Source organism: Gastrolobium bilobum, unplaced genomic scaffold (genome assembly GCF_033153095.1).
Source record: "Gastrolobium bilobum isolate Gb01-03AN ecotype WA unplaced genomic scaffold, APGP_CSIRO_Gbil_v1 utg1885, whole genome shotgun sequence".
Classification (NCBI taxonomy): domain Eukaryota; kingdom Viridiplantae; phylum Streptophyta; class Magnoliopsida; order Fabales; family Fabaceae; genus Gastrolobium; species Gastrolobium bilobum.
In genome coordinates this window covers 51,228-73,480 of record NW_026899589.1, presented here as the reverse complement: position 1 = coordinate 73,480, position 22,253 = coordinate 51,228, and the positions used below count along the sequence as shown (strand labels likewise).

The following is a 22,253-nucleotide window of genomic DNA, read 5'->3' as shown; positions in this document are numbered from 1 at the left end:
ATACGTTTCTAGTACACGGATATGAAATATTTTAGAGCAATTTTCCATGGGCTTCATTATGAGCTTCGGAAACAAACCGAACACCAGAACGTAAGAATGGAAGATTCAACGTCTTTAGTCAATCATCCATATTGCAGAGCCCAACCAAAAAATAAATAAAAATAAAAAACATTGTGGTGCAGTAGTTTTTTTTTTTTTTTTTTTGGTTCTGGGTCCAATCCAGATTCCTTATTTTGGACTAAACATGATGAGAGCAAAAAAAGATAAAAACAATTTATTTAAAATGTTTCTAGTCTATGGACCAAAATAAATTTCTTCAATGCTTTTCTCTTATATTCTTGCCAAAGTATAATTCTTCCATACCTTGTCTTTCCCATTTTTCTTTGGAGAAAAAGAAGAAGAAAATATTGGAAAAATCTTTCATAATAATAAGAGAAAATCGTACAAATATATTCTTTTCATTTTAAGCTCGTTGCACTAACTTTTTTTTTTATGTATATGAAAATCTTATTTTTACTCAAATGGTATAATAATATTCTAATCTTTTTACTTGATTGATCTTTTAATCCTGGCATTAAACACTAATTAAAACAAAGCATCAAGTAAAGTTTTTCCTTGTATGGATAAATTGGCTTGTTCAAATATCTTCATTTTGACCAAAGATTTAAGGATCCTGCTAACATACTTATAAATTAGAAGTACAATTTATTTTTAAAATCTAGATTATTTTTCGTAAGCTTAGAGTATAGATAAGTGTTATCACACCACCAAGCTCGAATTGGTCGGGTCGACTCGAAACTCAGCGAATCGGTCATCGGACCAGTTTAAGTCAAGTATTGGACCAGCCACGTGTTGGACCCGATCAAGTTCGATCAAAATTGATGACCCGATTCGGTCACGAAAATCGGCGGGTCATGCATTTAAAAAAATAAAAAATCAAAGTTGTCTCATCTTGACCGAAAAAAGTGTGAACTCCTTTCAAAAACGTTTGTAGTTTTGTTTGCTAGTAATATATTATCCTACAATGACCTCAAATTTTAGCTTTCAAAACTAAAGCAATTTGCATAAAGGTAAATTAAGAAAATGTGATACATTAATTACTTACAAAAATCTTATGGAAAGAGTTGTTGGTCAATGCCTTATAATTGTTTACCAAAAAAAAAATGCCTTATAATTATTAAACATAATTAGTTGATGATACTTGATAGATGAATTATATATGGTATTTGATACTCGAATTTTCTTTTTTTCTTTGTTTATTTTTTTACAATATATTGTATGCGATTATCATATATAACTTTTTTTATCCCTATAAAAATCATATATGCTTGCAGTCCAGTATAACAATTTTTTATATGTATTTGAGTATTTTATGGAATTTTATGTACTAATTCAACCAGTTGAATTAGTGATCTAGTACCTCGATCGGGGATCAATGACAAGGTCAGTTCTAATAACATTGTTATAGGTACGATTTATGTTGCACCGACACGAGATACGAGATACGACACGACACGACACTCCGACACGTTAATTCTAAAAAATGTTAAATTTCGACACAATAGGACACGTTTTGATATTATATAATTTTTTTTTAATTTATGTAGTGTATATTATATTTAATATTCAATAATTTAACAAAAAAAGAAAGATAAACTTATAAAACTCATCAATTTTACAAAGAAACACAATATATCCCAAATGTTTATATTAAATTCAACAAAATAGTAATTGTAATCCAATGAATCTAATAGTTGGAACTCAAAATGCAACGCAACGTAACATTTGAACTTTTTTTGAGTCTTTGCAATGAGTATTGGAGTGGCGGGAAGTCTCAGAGTGTCGGTGAGTGTCGGACACGACACATCAGGAATTTCGAAATGTCGGTGCTTCATAGGGTACGATATGAATAGTAAGACATAAAAAATAATGACAATTTTTAGAGTATTCTTCATGGGTGAAGAATTTCTCCGGTCAATGGAGATAAGTTATCTTCGGTGAGCCCAAAACGACACCATTTTGAAACAGAAATCAAGGTGTTTTTGTAATTCTAATATATTGCAGATTATATTAGTCTTTATCATTGTAATTTTTTAATCTTATAACCCAAAATGACGTCGTTTTGAGCTCACTATATAAATACTTTTTCCATTTTTTAAAGGGTTCGCTTTTTCTGCAGTTACTGCAGATAAGTTATCTGCAGTAAACCCAATACGACGTCATTTTGGGACAGAAATCATGATATTTTTATAATTTTAATTTATTTCAGGGTTATTATAGTCTTTATAATTATAATTTTTTAATTTTTCAATCCTAAAACTACGTTGTTTTGGAAGTAAATGTAGATAACTTATCTGCATTAACTGCAGGATTTTTTTTTTTTTTTTTATATGGAAAATATGTTTGTCTTCCTTAAAGGATATAATTTTGTGTCATTTTAGATTCCCATCGTTGATTTTCATCGATCTATGATTATAATTTATGGGGAAGGATATTGTAACAACCAAATAACAATGTTACTACCAATCAATTTTACTGTTAGATCGATTATGTTGATCCAGCAGTTATATTTATTTCCATCTTTGTATGATTATGATTCTCCATATTTAATACTTTATATTTATTTTCACTATGATTCCCTATATTTACAAAGATGAAAATAAATATAACCGTTGGATCAACATAATCGATTTAACGGTGAAATTGATTGATAGTAACATTGGTAGTAACTAATTGGTGGTTACAATATCTTACCCCATAATTTATTATAAATTACTAATTAATTAATAAATTTGACCCAATAAATTATATCAATTGATTGACGAAAATCAAGAATTAGAAAATAAAATAATACAAAATTACAACCTTTTGAAATCACATAAGTTTTTCCGTTTTTTATATATTTAGGTTTAAGGTGGTTGTTTGTCCATGTAGACATTTGCGACTTTTCCTATTTTGTGGGAAACTAGAGTAGCTTTTCCGGAAAGCTCGAAGGACTTCCTGCAATATGGGATATAAGGTTTTGGGTTTTGCATTTCATTAGAATCAGATTCCAATTAATGTCTGTCACGCAGACCACCTTCATTTTTGTTCCTTTTCTGCCCAGAAAAGCATGAAGGATCAAAGTGTCCATTTTTTCTCTCTGTCTAATGTGTGTTAGTGGAGGAATGAATGGAGTGTGAGTGAAGAGACAAATTTACAGCTTTCGCCGTTTTTGTGGGCTTTGAGAGTATCATAGTGATGGAGGGAAGAATCTGCGAGGAATTAACACCCAGGTATTATGCCCTTTGCGCCTTTGGAGGAATGCTCAGTGCTGGCACCACCCATCTTGCTATTACTCCTCTTGACGTCTTGAAAGTCAACATGCAGGTGCTTTTCAATTCAATTTGTTAACTCATTTTGTTCCAAAGATCGTGGTTTACTTTGTTTGATTATGGGACAAAAATGGGGTTGTGGAAAGATTGAATTTTTTTGGCTACCCTTATAGTATGAAACTGAGATGAGGTTATATGAGAATGGTTTTTGAACTTGATGTTTAGAAATAATAATATTTGATCATGTTTGTTGATGGGGGAGTGATGTTGTTACATGTAGGTGCACCCAATTAAGTATTACAGCATTTCCTCGTGTTTTACTACCTTAATGAGGGAACAAGGGCCTTCTGCCCTCTGGAGAGGTTGGACCGGCAAGTTCTTTGGCTATGGTGCTCAAGGAGGATGTAGATTTGGTCTCTATGAATATTTTAAGGAATTTTATTCCAACTTATTGGTAAACCAGAACAGGAGTCTTGTTTTCTTTCTTAGTAGTGCGTCTGCTGAAGTTTTTGCCAATTTAGCACTATGCCCTTTTGAAGCTGTTAAAGTGAGGGTTCAAGCACAACCCTGTTTTGCTAAGGGCTTGATTGATGGCTTTCCCAAGTTATATGCAGCAGAAGGCACACGAGGGTAAAGAAAGATTCAATACATTAGTTTCTTACTTGGTGTGCATCTCCCTTTAGGGGATGATTATGATTATTTATCTTCTCTTCTGTGTACTGCTTGCAGATTCTACCGTGGACTTATTCCACTTTTGGGTCGAAACATTCCATGTAATTTCATAATCTCTTTGGCTGCCATTCTATCTTGTGAATTCTTATAGCATATAACTATCTGCCAAAAAATTACTGAAATTTTAATATCTTGCTTTTCTATATGGTTTATGTTTCTATATCTTTATCTTTCCCGCTCTACTTAAATTATATTATTATACACATATTGAGGTTCAAATAGGTATTCGACTGATCAGGTTATGTGCGTTAGTTGCCTGTTGATTGATAAAATATCGATGGACTTCTTTCAAGCTAAGCATGCTGAGTAATCAAATATACATTGGGACTATGTTCTTGTAAATAATAAATTTTATTCTTTTGGATTAGTATGGTGATAGAATATGTAGTTTCAATGATAGTGAGCTATAACTTTATCAGTTGTCCATCAAAGAAATGAATACTAAGTATTCTGCTTATACTTTGGGCAGTTTCAATGGTCATGTTCTCAACATTCGAGCATTCTGTTGATTTTTTGTATCGTAATGTTGTCAAAAGAAAAAAGGAGGATTGTTCAAAAGTTCAACAGCTTGGTGTGACATGTTTAGCTGGATATGCAGCTGGATCTGTTGGTAGCCTCATTTCTAATCCAGCTGACAATATTGTAGCTTCTCTTTATAACAGAAAGGCTGATAGTCTTGTGCTGGTATTTTTTTTCTTCTCATTTGGTTTATGATACTTCCTTGAGAGATTGGAGAGGTCTTACTAATGTTCTCCTCTTATTTTGTTCCCAGGCTATCAGAAAAATTGGGCTAGCTAATCTATTTACCCGGAGCCTTCCTATTAGAATGTTGGTGGTTGGTCCTTCTATAACTTTACAATGGTTTTTCTATGACACCATCAAAATTTTAGGTGGACTGTAAGTGTATTGCTCCCTAAACTTTTAAGTGATATTTAATAGTTTGTTCTGTTTTATTTAAATAGTATTATTAACTAATTTTTAATCCGCCATTTTGTATTTTAGTTATAATTATATTCCAGGATGTACTCTCTCTCTCTCTCTGGACATAAACAAAGGAAGAGAGCAAACTACAGAAAGATATAGATGATTAATAATTTAATGGTGAAGATTATATTTTTACTAAAAAATAAATGTATAACTCAATGAAGAAGACATTTGGTCTAAAATATCCACAAAAATTTTATGGTCACAAATTCTTGATTTTAGATCCTAATTCTCTTGTTCAAAAATAGTCACAATGTAAGAGAGCCTTAATATGTCTGGATCTTGGTATTGCAACACAAACCATCATTTCCTTCCGCTTGCACCTAGTATGACTGTATGAGGCTGCCCTGGGGCCAGGGGAGGCTGGGAGTTGATCATTTACGAAATTTCAGTTGCCTATATAGAAAATGGTCTCATCTGTTACTCTATGAGGAATCATATTCTTGCTTATGAATGCATTTACATTGCATGGTTTACATCTATATTTGTATCACCTATATTGACGGTTTTCTGTGTCTTTGGGATATAACTTGATCACATGGATATGCCATTGTTAAAGAGTGATTGAGTCATTTGCACTATGCTTTGCTTCAGAAAAAAGTAAACGTTATCTTTCGACTCCTGTAGATGAATGGAGATAGATATCTAAATTTAGTGCAAAAAACATAAAAAAAATGTCATGAAGAGATAGCATTATTTGCTTGGGGGGCTTGGTAAACTGTAACGAAATGAGCAGAGCAGGTCATGAAATGGTTTTTAATGGTCAAGAATACAGAATATGGTACTAGCTACCACCTTCGATCATTTTCTAACAAGAAAATGGTAAATCCTGGTGCATAAGGCTCCCCGACTTGTGAGGGTAGGGGTGAGAGTCGGCTTTTTGACCATTGTGCTGCCCCTAATTAAATTAAAAAATACCATTATGCTCCCGCTTTTAAACTATTTAAAAAATATGACATTTCTCCTAAACATAACACCAATATGCCTTTGTTTGATCGTTGACTGACGCTCATATACTCGAGTACGTAACCAAGATAGTCGAGTAAATTAGGTGTCATGAGTTTCTACTCGATTACAGGACCCTGATACTCGAGTATGGAACCATATACTCGGGTATCAGGGTCCTGTACTTGAGTATGATGAGTTTTTACCATAAAACTTCGGAAGACCATAACTTTTGGCTCGAGGGTCAGAATCAGGTGATTTTTGTTTTGATTTCACATAATTTTTGAGATCTATGCACTAGAAAATTCCCGAAGGATTATTTGTTAGTGTTGGAAAGTAAATATTTGAATAACATCATTCGCAAAGATAAAATATGTCAAGCGGTGCACAAAGAAGCATTTTTTGGACCAAGGATTTGTGCGCGTAGCTCTTGAAAAATTATGTGGAATAAAAGCACATGATTCGGACATCCGAGTCAAAAGTTATGGCCATACGAAGTTTTCCGATAAAATTTCCCAAATTTTGTAATGCAAATAGGTCTTGTGATACCCACAAAGCCCCTCCTCAGGTCACATGAGTCTAGTCTAATATTGTGATTATATGACCATAGAAACTTGTTTGATCCAAAAAAATTTGTGGAAAAAAAATTTATATGGCTCAGTTCACGGATATAATCGATTACCGTATGCTGGTGTAATCGATTACTTGGTCCAGCCAACAATCAGGAATGTGTGATATGAGCCTCAGTTCACTGATATAATCGATTATCTTATGCTGGTGTAATCGATTATTTGGTCCAGTCAACGGTCAAGAATGCCTTATATGAGAGTTTTATTAAAAAAGCCAACTCTCACAAGTAACTTGGGTTGAATACTCGAGTATTGTTCATGATCTGGGTTTTGTATGAACATTTACTCGAGTACATGGGTGGTGTACTTGAGTAAATGTTCATAAAAACCTAGATCACGAACAATTCTCGAGTATGTTACCTGTGTACCCGAGTATTTAATGTTTCGCACAATATACTCGAGTATCAACCTCCTGTACTCGAGTACATAAATCGGTCAATGGTCAAACAAGGTTTGATTGGTATTATGTTTCGGTACGAGGGCAAAGCGATAATATTTATTTTTATTAAGGGCAAAAGGGTCAAAAAGCCAGTGAGGGTCGATTGTTCGCAATTTTATCCTTGTATTTTTGTAAAGAGGTTGTTTCCCAGACTCGAATCTTTGAACTTCCTTTCAAAAGAAGAAACCTTATTGTTGCTCCAATGCTCGCTCTCAATTTTTTTTTTTAATAATAAGAATACAAAACAACATTGTAGCCGCAGGCTAAGATCTTTGGTTTAGATGGGACCTTGAACTGCCTTAATAACAATGTGGGGTGTGAATGAGTGTGTTTAACTTAGCTGGTCTGGGTACGACTTAACCATTTAGCATACCAAAAATGTAAAAAGGCTAGGATTGTAGTCAAGCAGGTTGATGTTCTAGAGTTGTTGTAGTGATGATAGTAATATTATATACAAGATAGCCCATCAAATTATGTTAACAGAAATGCTGAGAATGGAGTAGCATGGCTTGCAAACATCTTCACTGGCCATAGACTTGTACTGCTTGATCACAAAGAATATTTTCTGATGATGATTTCGCAAAGGTGTTAAATACAATGTATAATAGAGATTTTTTAGGTTTATCTATACTAGTTTTATGCTGTCAAGGCGTGGTATTTATATTGTTCTATTTGATACGCTCAGAATCAGCCCTAAAATTAACAAATCTAAGCCTTTTGTTGTCTATGTTAATGTTAATGCACCCTGAGGAATTGTGAAGGAAATGATGTCCTGAACCAATAAACTTCAAATACATATTCTCTATTTTCTGAAACGTGTTCTTGTTTTGAAACCTTGCAGGCCAACTAGTGGTGAAGTGGCAACTGACTTGACAGGAGATGTGGCAGGCTAGATTCAAAGAAATGGAATTCTGCAGTCGCATTTTCCTGATGTGATTGTGTATGATTGCAAGTCATTTTAAAGTATATATAGGAATAGTGTGTGGTAGCTTTTGTTTTCTGCCACCATTTAGGCTTGTTGAATTTTCCACTATAGGTTTTAATTGAAGCTTTTGGAATTTGATTACGGAAAAAGAATGAGGACTTGTTGAACCCATTTATGTTCTGATGTGTACTACCATACCAAAATAATTAAATAAAAAACTGAGATTTACTAGCAATGCTTGTGCTGAAAATTTACTGGTCAGTGATTTGTCCATGCCTGTTGGTATGCCACACGCCCACACTCAATTTTAATTGATCTTGAGTTCTTATAATCCTCATACTTAAGCTATCTTCTTAATTTACATTTTCTTGTTCTTGTAAGTGGTTTCCAGTCTCTCCACAATGTTATGATGTTTTAAACATTGAAGGAAAGGAACATTTCACCACTTCAACAGATAGTGAAGGAAGAAACATCCATCTTAACAGTTTTTAATCCAACAGTCGAATTGATTTAAGAAGTTACATTTCTCTGTCAACTTTAAGAAACTGAATCATAGAGGACACCATTATTGAAGGTGTAGGTACAGGCAAAGATCATGGCTCACGAGCAGTATAATAGGCAGTAGCTAATAAATGAGAGGGGACTGAGGATGAGATATGAGGGGGCATATTGTATTGTCACCACTCACCAGATGTCCTTGAAAGTTGAGCATGATGTGGTTTGTTATTAAAGGTGCAGTCTCATTATCAGCCATGTGACGTGTGTATATCAACTTCGCTTTCAGGAACACTTTCGGTTGGACCCGTTTAACTTCCGTCCTTTTTAACTCAAGATACATGATCATGTCCTACCTAATTGTAGACGGAAAAAACGGATGATGGACCCAATTGAATTCTCTCACTTTCAACTCTCTAGACAAATACCTTAATAGTGAAATACCAAATTAGGAAGTCCATAGCACAAACTTTATATTTATTATATCCTACTGCGGTGAAAAACTGTAACATAGAAGACTACTTTAGTTAAAGTAAAACCATACGATGTGGCATGAACAATAAGGGTAATTCAAATCGTTCTAAGTTAAATTCATGAATTTTCTCTTAAAAGGTTTTATACAGAAGTGGTTCCGTAGTAAGTAGAGGGATGAAGCGTGCACTCACGAAACACGAAAGCACTCACGGGATTCATCGCAAAGTTGTGTTTCTGTTTCTATACCAAAATAAAATAAAAATCAAAACTGCTACAGTGCTACGATAGAACGCTTATCCAAAATTTTTTGTTTTTTATTTGTCAAAAAAACTTTTTGTGAAAACACTAACCAAACGGCCCAGAACATTGGCCTTAATCTTACCACGTTGTCTTGATATCACAAAGTGAAGACTATTTTGTAGCTTGGAGAGAAAATAAATAAATATAAAATGCTAATTTTCACAACTCATAACCACAAATATATATATATAAGGCAGGATCCTTTGAGTCAAACTTAAAAATTTGACATTAAATTCTAACTGTTGATTTCTGACGGTTATAATTTATTAAAAATTACTAATTAATTAATAAATTTGACCCTATATATGGCAAGATCTTTTTATATCGGTGTAAGAGCAATAAATCTTACACTCAATCTTAGCCATTGATTTTATATATCTAACGATTATAATTTATTGAGAATTAATAATTAATTAATGACAATAATCCAATTGCTTATAATCGTTTAATGAACAAAAATGAATAGTTAAGAGTGAGTGTAAATATTTCTGTAGCTGTTTTACATGCAGCAATTAAATACTTGTCATATATATATATTTGAAAGCATTAAATGCGAGGAATCATAACCATACAAATGATGAAATCATAACTATACACCTGTCATTGCTGTACGTAAAACAGCTACAGAAATAATTTTATCATATAAAAGAAAAAGTAGACACTCACGTTGGCCTATGACAGTAATCTTCAAATTTTTGTGTTATATTAGCGCATTGGACATGGTGATCCAATGACGGAAAAAACAAAGTGTTACTAACAGTTGTACATTTGCATATACCCCCTGGGAACCAACTGGGCAGATATATCTTGGAGGGGCACAGGAGGGTCCACCTTGAACTTAATTAATCAAGACATTAGCAGGCCTAATGTTCAACCTAACTAATCTTATCCCAAGTTTGAAGATCTGAATATATATATATATATTGGTTCGGCCTGTGCATTTTGCATAATTAATTAAGACATTAGCAGGCCTAATGTTCAACCTAACTAATCTTATCCCAATCTTAAAAATATATATTGGTTCTGCCTGTGCATTTTGCATAAATGTGACTCAATGTGGGTGGGGGATCGGATCGCCACCTAAGTTCTTTATTTTCGAATCATATTCTTCGTATGAATCATTAAGTTCATCGAAACGACCAATTATAAAATAATTGTTACAAGTTAAAGAACTTTGTGCCCCCCCGCTTCATGCCCATTAATAATGCCCCATGCTTCAATTAAATTTTAATACATTATACAATGACAGTTACTTAAAAAAACGAACGAATCTAAATCCACACACAAAGTATACCCGTAAAGTCCAAACAGGTGTGGCTCAAAAGTTTTTTACAGGTTATCTTTTTCCGTTTTGTACATAAGAAAAACTTAACCATCATTTGTTGACAATAATTAAATTTTGATTGGCCAATTAGCACCTTCTTTGCGTCATTGTTAGCTCGACCAACTTTTGTCACCTTGCCAATTAGCAGATGGATTAAATTGAGTTTGTAACTCAATTAACGACATGATCCATGATTATCATTAAGCAAGCAAAAGATAGTAATTAAAGTAAATATGCAATATGCAAGTTACTAAACATAAGAAAGTTACATAATTATGCACCGTGTTCTAGGAACGCTATATATGAAAAAGTTAAGCGCCAAGAGAACACAAGCTTAGAGAATCGGATTCTCTATTGCATTTTTATCTCAAGATTCTATTAACCAGATTATGGGTGATTTATACGTATAAAAGCTCATTCTTCCAGTAATTATTGTGCAAACCTTTTTGGTGCATAATATGACATTATATCTAAGTTAAGTACAAGGGAAATTCTATCAAGAATAATAATGTCAATAATTAATTTTTTCCGTCTAAATGTGTCAACTTCCATAGTTTTTGGCATCAAGGGGACCTAAAGAAGTTGTATACGCTGCTGATGTATGATCCTTTCACTCATTATACTGCAATTAAACATGAAGAAAGCAGCAGTTGAGTGTCTTATAGTGCCACGCCGTGGCATGCATCGTTTTAATTCTTGAAGTTTGACATGTTAGCCAAAGGACCACGAGCTGAATCAGATGGTGTGTGTCTGTGTCCCACTTGTGTTTGACATTTTATTATGTTGTTGACAGAAGGAATTAGTGGCTGCCAGGGTTGGAAATAAAGCTGTCTTGAATTCTTTAATATACCTTACTCTGTAGACGGATTCATCGCTTGACTTTTTATTAGCTGTATATCTATGATTGTGAGGCTGCGTTGGATGATCTTGTGGACCACTTCCACATTATCATCACTCTAGAGAACTCAGAAACTGGGATATTTTAGTTTTAGTTGATTGATATTTTATTTTTTATGTTGTGTGAGATAATTTTAGAGTTTAATGTTTCTATTTTTGGGGAAAAAATTCTCTGTTACACTACACATAAAAGTGAGTAGGTCGTGTTAGTATTTTCTCTCTTTTTTCTTTATAATAGTATCCATTTATTTTTATGTAAGTGTGACAGAATTTTTTTTATAATTTTATTTCCTACACATTAATAAAAGTATATGGGGTTTATTTTATTTTTTTCTCTTCTCTTTGCATCACTCCATATATTTTTATATGTGTTAGGAAATAAAATTATTTACTAAATATTAATCCCTTAGTTATATGCAAACACAATTCCCTACTGTTATTAAATTATGATTTATGACGTGATGTGAAATCTCGGCCAATTTTGGGAGGAGGTTACCACCTTGTATTTGTCAAACTATCTTTTTCCAATGTCAAATAGCCCATTCTAAAAGTTAAGGTGACAATCAACGAAGGCAAAATTATTATAAAGAAAATATATACTTATCATATTTTTTTTCCTTATAATTACTTAAAAAATTTTATTTGATATATCTATTCTTTTCTCTCTCTTTTTCTTGATAGAATATATCTATTCTTTTATGAGGTAGATTATATTCACAAACTTTTTTATTTACAAACTCTTACAAACTACACTATCTTCTCCCAGGAGAACACTAATTTCACTATGTTCCCCCGAGAGAAAATAGTGTAATTTATAAAAATTTATCAAAAAAAGTTGTAAACGAATCATTCCCCTTCTTTTATTAGGAACTTTTTATTTTATCTTATAATTTTTCCATTCACGAATGACTATAGAAATGTAGGAGTCATGCTGTATACAGAATTGAAACAAATTCAAGTGCAATAATACATTCCGGAACAGAAGTATAGATAGCATTAGGCTACTACAACTAGCAAAGCTTTAGAGCTTTGCCCATCTTGTTCTTTATAAATATATTGACCTGGGTCTATGACCTATTTTCCCCATTAAGTAATCTCTTTGAAAGGATATTTATGATAATTTAACATACTAAACATATGTAAAAAATGTTCTCCAGTTGCCCACGTGACTAAATGGGCCAAGAGAGCTGGTAAGTATTTACTAATCAATATGATAATAATAATTATTGTATTTAGCTCTTTTTCCTTGTTATTAGTCCTTCAAGTATATTCGATTTCTTATCATCAAAAAGTTTCAGCAAAGTAAACTTCATTCATATTAGAGTGCAATTAGCAACAGTACCAAAGCTAATGAGATGGCATATTGCACTAAAAGAAGACTTTCTCTAGAAGTGGTACAAAAGGTAACAATAATTCGTTTAACAATGGAGTGAAGGTGCACTTCTACATACATAAACAATTAAACATAGTACATAATCATCTACGGTTTCTCCCTCCACTATCCATCTCTAGTTTGCCTGTTGGATTGTGTACATTTCTTTCTACTTTCAAGACAACAGAAATACAAATGAAATCAAATCGAAAATTCAAATTTTACAGGAAAAGAAAAAAAATCAGAAAATATAGAACAATGAAATCTACAATTTGTGCCGCCAAGTCAAAGCAAATTATAACAGCCAACGAAGGCTGTCAATTCATTCTCTTACGATCCATTTCTTAACATATTATTGACCACAGACTCTTGAGGTATATTTGTCTCTATTTCCAAATGCATATCCCTGCCAAATAGGAAAATAGAAAACATCAGCAGCCATGGCTTCCCTCTTAGCTATCATTCCCTCTGAAGAACTCCAGCCATGCCACAAGTAGTGAACCTAAGTTAATCAGAGCAACAAACATTAAGGTTAAGCCTATAACTATTTCATAATCAATATTCACACCAATTTTGATGTTGATGTGTTGACCTGGAAAACAACTCAACTCACTCGTGGAATCTGATGCTTGCCAATGTCAGTATATGAAATTAAGCTTTCACATAATCAACCCCGTCACGCTTTCTTTTGTTAGACTTTGAAAAGAAGCAGATCTGAGCCCAACTCTTTTTCTGCTTGAGTGGCTGTGATTTAACATCCTTCTTTTCTCCCTTCTCCACAAGCTCAGACATGTACTGAACAACAGCCTGATTGATATGCACCAACACATGAAAATTGAGATTCAATAAAACAGAAAGGTCTTTATTAAAAGTTAAAAAAAAGAAGGGAAAGATACCTGTGCTCCCTTCTCAGCTATATGCCTTGGTGGAACTTCAAGAGGATTCTCTTGCACTCGCAGGACGCGTAGTCGAGTGAGCATCCTAAATGAGTCAGGAAGAACACGTATCTGATTATTGCTGATATCCAATTCCTCAAGCATTTCGAGGTTTCCAATGGATCTTGGTAAGGATCTCATGTCAGCAAAATTGTTTCCTATGTTCATCTTGACAAGCGAGGTAGCAAAACATAAGCTCTCAGGCACTGACTCAAGCTCATTGAAACTTACATCAAGTTCTTTCAGGTTTGTTAGAGATGACATTGTTGTAGGCAGTTGTTTGATGTTATTGTACCGCACGGACAAAACCTCCAGGCTCTGAATCTTTCCTACAGCTTCAGGTAGGGCTTTAAGCCGATTATAGTCAGCGCGGAGCTCTCTAAGGGAAGAACAATTACCAATAGAATGTGGAATTTCTTCTATATCATTTGTTTCCACATTCAATATTTTTAGGCTAACAAGTGACCCTATAGAGTCAGGAAGCACTGGAAGCTGATTTGAACTCAAATCAAGCTCCTCAAGACGAACCAATCTGCTAAAAGAAGCAGGCAGGAATGATAACTGGTTTCCCCGCAGATCTAGATATACCAGACTAAGGAGATTTCCAACAGAATCAGGGAGCTCCGTGATCCTATTGGCATGCAAGTCCAATCTAGTCAAGGATGAAAGGCCTCCAATTGTAGAAGGTAAGGCCATAATCCTATTCTCAGATAAATCAAGGGTGAATAAACTTGATAACTTTCCTATCGAATCAGGCAGCCAGTCAACTTGGTCCATCAACTTGTTCTGGAGTTTGAGATCACGAGTTCCTTTCTTTGCAGAAACTTCAATTAAGCTAGCAAGTTTTATCAAACTCAACTTATCACCATCTTTACCTGCAAATCAACATTCCGTTAGGACAAGATTCCCTAGGCTACAACACAAGTTCCAATATGAGTAACTGGATACTATGGCTACCTAAACAATAATAATAATAATAACCGAATTGAATGTTGAGTGGCATATATGGTTACCTGAAGTAGTTGTGGGTTTTAAATTTAATGATGAATCCAATATCTGGGGTTTGGAAGGGATACTAGGTTCAATTCCATACCCGTTGGAGTAGAATGTGGACTTGACCTTCTTTACATAACTGTCATCTCGTGTGAACAACTCAGAAGTCTTCACAGGTTCTTTCTCTGCATTGAACAAGCTGGAAGAAGCAGCAGCAGCGGCTACAGGAAGAGGCTTATCAAAACCGCCCAGAGAAGCTGAAGCAGAAACCGAATTAATAGAGAAGCTAGTGGAAACAGTGGAAGTGGAACAGTTGGAGTGACTGGTTTTGCGAGAAGTGGAATTGGAAGGAGGAGAGGAAACACACTGGGAAGCTCTCTGAATCAAATCATCAAACAGAGAGTGAACGTTCTCAAGATCAAGCAGTTTCATAGCCTCCCTCTTCTGCTCCTTGCTCTGGAAATAAACCATGTTCTTCTGCATCTCTTGAAGAACCATGAAAAGCTCTTCAGGCACATCAGGTCCCTTGCTTTGTCTCGCTATGGATTCAAGCCTCGCTTGGTCTTCCTTCTCAACATTTATAATCAAACCTTTCGCCGCTTCAACTTCATCAATCCCTGGTCTAGCTGGCAAAGATCTATGAATCCTCATTATCTCTTCCACTACTCCATCAACCGATGACCAAGACTCCATCTTTCGTTACAATCACACTAACCCCACAAACACCCAGATTCTGAATCCTCGAAATTATTACCCAAATTTCAAAACTTGGAACACAATACCCAACACCCCAGTTCGAAATGAAACCTTTTTTTTTTTTTTGGGTTCAGTTCAAAACGAGCAATGAAGAAGAAAGGTGAAGATGAAGAAGAGGGTGTTTTGAGGGTGCGAGAATGGATAATGACATATGAGTTGTGAGTATCAACAAGATCTGCATCATCATCATCATCAACATCTCATACAATTGCATCTTCCTCTTCTTCTTCTACTCTCGTTGCTTGTTTTGTCTTATGCGCAACTTTTCTAATTCCCCGATATACCCTTCTTTCATTCCTTAAATAACCACACACGCCACCCCGTCTTTCTTGTTTTGTTTTCCCAGCCCGCGGTTTTATTAACGGCCGTTGGTTAGGACTTTTAATTCATAAGACAGTTACTAAAACATATATAGTTAAGGGAAATTGTGTAGTGAAATGTGGGGAAGAGAAAGAAGGTTATTTCGTGTTAATTTGTTTATGGTTCGCTTTTTTTTGTGGGGAAGAGAAAGAAGGCTATTTCGTGTTAATTTGTTTATGGTTGATTGTAATTTATATACAGTAAATCTAATACGAGACGTTATTTTAGGACGGAAATCATGATATTTTTATAATTTTAATTTACCAGGATTATTATAATCTTTATAATATATTTTTATAATCTTTCAATCTCAAAACGACATTGTTTTGACAATAAATACAGATAATATATCTATATTAATTGCAGAAATATTTTTTTATTTGTTTATTATAATAATATGGCAATCATATAAGAGATTTTATTTTTATTTCTTTAACTTAATTATTTTTTTTGAAGTGAGTTAGAACTTCGCTATTTTCACTATTCAGTGAAAAAAAAACTGATACAATATGATACTAAACCCCAATAAAACAGTATAATAATTATTCAGCTCTAATATATAAAAAATTACCTCCAAAATTTAAATCCTTACTTTTTTTAATAATTCATCTATTTTAAATTTATATTATCACATTAACCAACCTGTTTATAACGATCAAACAAATTTTGATCCGTAAAAATATATATAATAAACATAGAAAGTGAGTGTCTAGAAAAATATTGCACAACATTGGAAAAGAGAGTAAATCCAAATGCAAAGGGAGAAGGAGGGACAGGTGTAAGTGTTGGGAGGGGGGACACGTCCAAAGGTGTATCCAGCTGGCATTGCTATTACTTACTCCAGAACCTTAACCCTTTTCTGCGGCTAACCCGACAACAACACTGCAAAACAACCAGATTTAGATTCAATTCAATAACTTACTTTTATTTTTTATTTTTTTAATTAACTCAATCTTAATTATTTTTTTAAGATGAGTTAGCTCTTTTTAGTATATTTATAAATTTTGATTATTTGAGAAGATTAAAAAATTAATCTGAAATATGAGATAAGTCAAGAACGAAGATATTTAAACATCATATAAAAATTAAATTAATACCTTTTTTTTTTCACTCACTCAATTCTCTTATTATTAATTCAGTGCCGATTAATCTTCCAATATGCTAGTTTCAACAATTCTCGTTCTTTACATTTCTTCCTAACTGAATTTTTTATCTCTCTCAATTCAAAAATCTAAGATTTGAATTGATGTCCTTTCATCGAATTCTCTTAAATTGCATTGAATTATCCGAAAGATTTGATAAGAAGTTGATCTTATTTTATTTTTACCCTTAAGGTTATAGTTGTTCATATTGTGAATGAGATAGAGAGGTGGGGTTATGGTCGTGGTCATGGTCATGGGCCTCTCATGGCGTCATGACTCAAATCAATCACAATAATAATCTCTTTTCTGTTTCTCTCTCTATCAATGCTTCATAATCCTCCCATGATCTATAACTCTGATATCACACTCAGCCTCACGTGCTGTGCCTTTATCTGTCCCCTTACCTTCAGGCGAAGCCCATGTTCATGTTACCCTCATGCTCCTACATTTTCTATACACCTATTTATAAGTATACATAACCAACCACCACCATCCTCATCCACTACTTCATGGGTCATTCATTTTTCACAGGTTAATATACCTTGAATCTTCACAATAAAACTTTTGATAATACTGCATATGAATATCGTTATCTAGCCCCTGAGGCCTCTCACCTTGTGTAAATGTTACTAAAAATTTATGTGAATGAAAATTCATTGCTTCATTGAGGAATATGACTTGATAAGGCAATGCCAGCAAAACTAAGCAGCTACACCTTTCACCCTCTGCCTCTTGTTCTGCCTTGCCCCCCTTATCATTCATGCAATCAATCATATGTATGTATGTATGTATATGCTTGTTTTTTTACTACACGAAGTCTACTTATACATTTTCAAATTTCACTAATTAAAGATATAAAATTATTGAGGTATGGGATTCAATTAGGTGTTGACCACAAAAACAACACCTTCCAATTTTTATCTGTTCATTTTAGAAAAGTATAAATTTTTGTTTTATTTTTGTAGTCATGTTTTTTATTCTAAGAAAAGAAATAGGTAAGATATATACTTCATTTCTTTAGTAACTATATATTTGTTGACTTCTCGTGGACTATGAAGAATATACTCTACACATCTGTCGCAATTTCTTGAAAATGAGGAAAATATGGTAACTTTAAGTTTCATAATATTCATGATACTGCATGGAATCCAAGATACGAATTTCAAGGTTTTACATATATGAATTAATTTGGAAAAATAACTTCTTAAACTTTGAGAAACTTAAAATTAGTATCTCTGCCTTGTTATGGATATGAAACGCATTCATCAAAAACATAAGCTAAATAAATGGTGTATTAAAAAATCATGTTATATTTGTGTGATTAATTAGCAAAAGTATATGACTTAATTAATTAATTGTAAGTGTGTTCCTGTGGCCTAATCTTAATGCATGTAGCAAATGCATAACTGTAGTTGATGAAAGTGACACGTTTAAATACATTCCGAGTAAATATGGACAACGTCAAAGAACACACCCACTTTACCGTTAAGCTTTACTTACGTACCCTGATTGTCTATATATTTTCACTTTATTTAGAAATAAAGTATATTTTCACTTTACAAAGTATATTTAAAAACAATGGGTGTTTGGATACAGTTTTGAAAAAGGCAAAAGTTATAAAAAATAATAATAATAAAATGTGTTTTTTGGAAGCCAATATTTCTGTTCAAAAGCCAAAATACTGCTAGATATTGATTCAACACAAAATAGGTCTAATTTTTTTTAAGAAAATCATTTTTTCAAAGTACATCCAATGACGGGTCATAATAAGCCTAATTAAACGCAACGTAATCTAATTTATTTAAATCCCTATTTACAAATTCAAATCGTTAATTGTTATCCAAAATAACGCCCCCCCCCCCCCCCAAAAAAAAAAAAAAAACACACAAGAGTTACCATGTTTTTTTATAAATAAATAAATAATTTGGTTAATAGGGCATTATTAGCTAAATAGACGTTAATCCGAACAACTACATTGATTTTTTTTTTAACAACTACATTGATTTTTTTTTTTTTTTTTTTTTGGAGAATACAGCTATATTGATATTACTAGTTAAAGAGAAGATGGGAAATCCAAATATCTCATGCTTATAAAGAAGGAAACATGGTGATTGATTGGATGAATGCAAATGCATAGTTGGAAAACTTTTTTGCTTGGGAAATTCCTGATAGGGAAATGATATTCAGAGGGAAATGATAGAAAATGGTAGGAAGATATAAAAAAAAAGTTGTTTGGTTGAAAAAAATTTAATCGAAAAAATTAGGTAACTTTTATAAAGTCTATGTTTGGTTGTAGATAAAATATAGATGGAAAAAAAAGTTGATATTACGAAAATATCTCTGTTTATAATTTTTTTTTTGAAAAGCATGACCAGTGTCTTTTTAGTTTTTTTTTGTGGCTTCCATTTTAATTTGGATACTAAGTAGGAGGATTAGTTGGTCGGTTGACATCCAGCATAGTTTATTTGGCCGGCTAACATGCAATAATACCATGTATCAAGAGGGATTATTTGGCTGGGTTTCTCAAACAAATACCTATGAAAATTGTTTCGGTGGAATAATCATTTAGGTAGCCATATATTCCAAATGTTTAAACCAAACAAAGGGATCCAATTATCCCACTTCTCAAATACACATCTATCTCAATATAATAATCCAACCAAACATCCCATAATAGTGATTTTAGGAGGCGTTTGGTAAAGGAGAAATTGAAAAAAAGATTTCTGGATATATGGTGAAAAAAAAAATCTGGATAAGTCACTAGAATGTGTTTGGTAGGACAATATTTTTTCAGAAATATTGAGTTAATTTTACTAATGCTATGTTTGGTTGATTATAAAAAATAGATGAAAATACAAACCAAATTACAAAATTAGCCTTGAATATTGAATCTTCTGTCATACGCTCATTTCACCTCTGCATTCTCTCAGTCTCCAGGTTCATTCGTTTCTTTGCGTACATTTCTGATTTTGTTGCATGAATAAATGGACCCAGTACCGTCTATCATGAATATATGAACGGAGTCAACCTTGGTGTTAGCTTAGAACAACTTCCATTTTAAAAACTACTTGAGAGAGAATCGCTTCAGGGATTTTGCTTCCAGTTGATGATAACCAGATGACACACTCTCTGTCTAATCAATTTTACTCGCCCATGGCAATCAAGGGGAATCCCTTAACATCCCAAAGAAATAAAAATAAAAAAATAAATAAAAAAATAAATACCAATTCCATAAGGATCTTCTTTCTGGAGACAAAAAGGAAACAATGATCAAACAAAACACAAAGAACACATTTTACATAGAAAAGTCAGCTAATCCCATTGCATATCTGGCGTATTCGTTAATGTGAAGTGAAACTAGAAAGCAGGAATAGGAATAACCAATGGTAAGACAAAATGAGAGTTTCATTATCCAACACATACCAGCCACACACAGTGGAGAGCCGAGGAAGAGCAAAACGCTTTTTTCAGACCAATTGTGTTTCAGCGCAAACCCCTTTTTTTTCACACAAGTGATAAGCTATTGAATATTGATGTTGATAAGCTCATCAGGGTATTTTCGTCTGGGAAAAGTGCAACTCATTTCCCATCGGTTGGGAAAAAAAAATTATCATCCCATCGATGGTAAACTTTGATAGCACTCCACTGTGTAAATGCAAGTTATGGGAAACACATTTTCCCTGCTTTTTTTTACTTTTCTTTTATCAAACGTCGAAAAATAATTTTCTCATCCTTAGTTTCTTGGGAAAAAAAAATTTCTTTCTACTAAACACCCCCTTAGAGGTATCTCTAGGCCCAGAGTTATAATATCTAGCTAATTTGTTTATTTTCCCGAATGTATCAAAAAAATGAAGAATAAAATTAGGCATTTCTGTTAAGATTAAATATTAAGCCTCGCATCAATTAAGTTTGTGTCCTGTGTTTAAATTTTCTAAAAATTCTCATTACAAATGTTATCTTAGTGCGGGAATGTAAAAAGAGAGATAAAGATACAGACAATGAAATGGTATTTGATATTTTAGCACCACGATGTAAAATATTGAATTAGGTATTATAATCTGTGAAGTTACCATATACTCAATTTAAATTACGCATTCTTCAATGAGATTTTTGTAGTTTAATTCGTACCTGTCTGTTCCAATCTTCAATATTCAAATATGAAGAAAATACTAGAGATTGAATATTCTTACAAATTTCAACTCTTTGAATTAACTATGAAATTAATCCCGAATCGGGACTTAGTCACAGTTAAAACTTATTGTCCCTCGTCAAAAATATATTTGACGAGAATCGAACTCAGATTCTCTCCAAACCTCACTGAGCGTAGTATGATAATTCGATAATTGATTCTTACTCTCCTTTTCTGTTCACAACATTTTCATGCAAAGCACGTGACAGACAGGCTTGCATGTTTGAGCCAATTCTCCCAAGTCCCAGCACGAGTTTTTCAAGCCTTATGAGCAGGCTTAACGGGCCCAGACCAAAACATTCTTACATTGAAAAAACAGAGCCACTCCACTTAGGCTAACATATTTTGTTGGCACAGCCTAACAAAAAACCTGGCCTCTGAATTTCAGACTTAACAGTTGAACTTAAATTGACAGCCCAAGACACAGGATGGGTTGGGCTTGGTAAAAAGACATCGCTGAATTGGTGCCTTCCAAAAGATGCCCTGTGAGTTCAATCTGCACGTCCAGTAAAAAAATGTCAAGCAATTGCTGGATACCATTCCCCTTAATCAATTTGTCTTGTGCGTTGCAGTTGGTGTGTCAATTAGATTGGTTCCAGTTTGCATCCTCCCAAATTAAAAATCCAGCCTCTGGTTTTATGTGGCATTTCCATTTTTTTATGAATAACTTCATTAACATCTATGACCACTATTTTTAAATTTTGAAGATTTCTGTACTATATTATTTATTAAAAAATGTTACTTTACCCTCCCATTCTTCTAGGAGATTTTCATATATGTGGAGAATGTTTTAAGGCTAGAAAGTGGATGAATTGGAGAAACTATTACGAAGTCCAATGCTGCTTGCTATGGTAGATAGGACGACAGTGCTATGTAAGTTTGTTATTGGTCAAGCACACCTTAAATTATTGGACAAACAAAAGTTGAGGCAACTTCTCATAAATTAGATTTCATTTGACCTTGTAGATGAAAATTGGTTGAGATGAAATCTTGCGGCAAGACACCATGCACCATATCATTTATTTAAAGTTTATGTAGCTGTCTTGTA

At 33.4% G+C, this 22,253-nt stretch overlaps 2 protein-coding genes across 6 annotated transcripts; one reads left to right on the top strand and one right to left on the bottom strand.

The window, feature by feature from the left end:
- The first annotated feature begins 2,949 nt into the window (after nt 1-2,949).
- LOC133291783 (mitochondrial phosphate carrier protein 1, mitochondrial-like) lies at nt 2,950-8,195 on the top strand. The gene is made up of 6 exons (XM_061490111.1): nt 2,950-3,369; nt 3,595-3,944; nt 4,044-4,087; nt 4,516-4,730; nt 4,819-4,943; nt 7,885-8,195. The coding sequence occupies exons 1-6, from the start codon at nt 3,241-3,243 to the stop codon at nt 7,934-7,936; spliced, it is 915 nt and encodes a 304-aa protein (XP_061346095.1). The 5' UTR covers nt 2,950-3,240; the 3' UTR covers nt 7,937-8,195.
- Nucleotides 8,196-12,855: 4,660 nt separating this feature from the next.
- Nucleotides 12,856-15,883, bottom strand: LOC133291754 (plant intracellular Ras-group-related LRR protein 4-like). Of its 5 annotated transcripts, none has more exons than XR_009748834.1 (4): nt 14,779-15,883; nt 13,727-14,640; nt 13,423-13,637; nt 12,856-13,332 (listed from the first exon to the last, which is right to left on the bottom strand). XR_009748834.1 is itself a non-coding variant. In XM_061490068.1 (4 exons), the coding sequence occupies exons 1-3, from the start codon at nt 15,449-15,451 to the stop codon at nt 13,482-13,484; spliced, it is 1,743 nt and encodes a 580-aa protein (XP_061346052.1). In that variant the 5' UTR covers nt 15,452-15,883; the 3' UTR covers nt 12,856-13,332; nt 13,444-13,481. The 5 variants fall into 5 exon arrangements, 4 of the variants coding, with proteins under 4 accessions (XP_061346052.1, XP_061346053.1, XP_061346055.1 ...); XM_061490068.1 differs by having other exon boundaries at nt 13,444-13,637; XM_061490069.1 differs by having other exon boundaries at nt 12,856-13,637; nt 14,779-14,992; nt 15,056-15,883.
- Nucleotides 15,884-22,253: the final 6,370 nt, after the last annotated feature.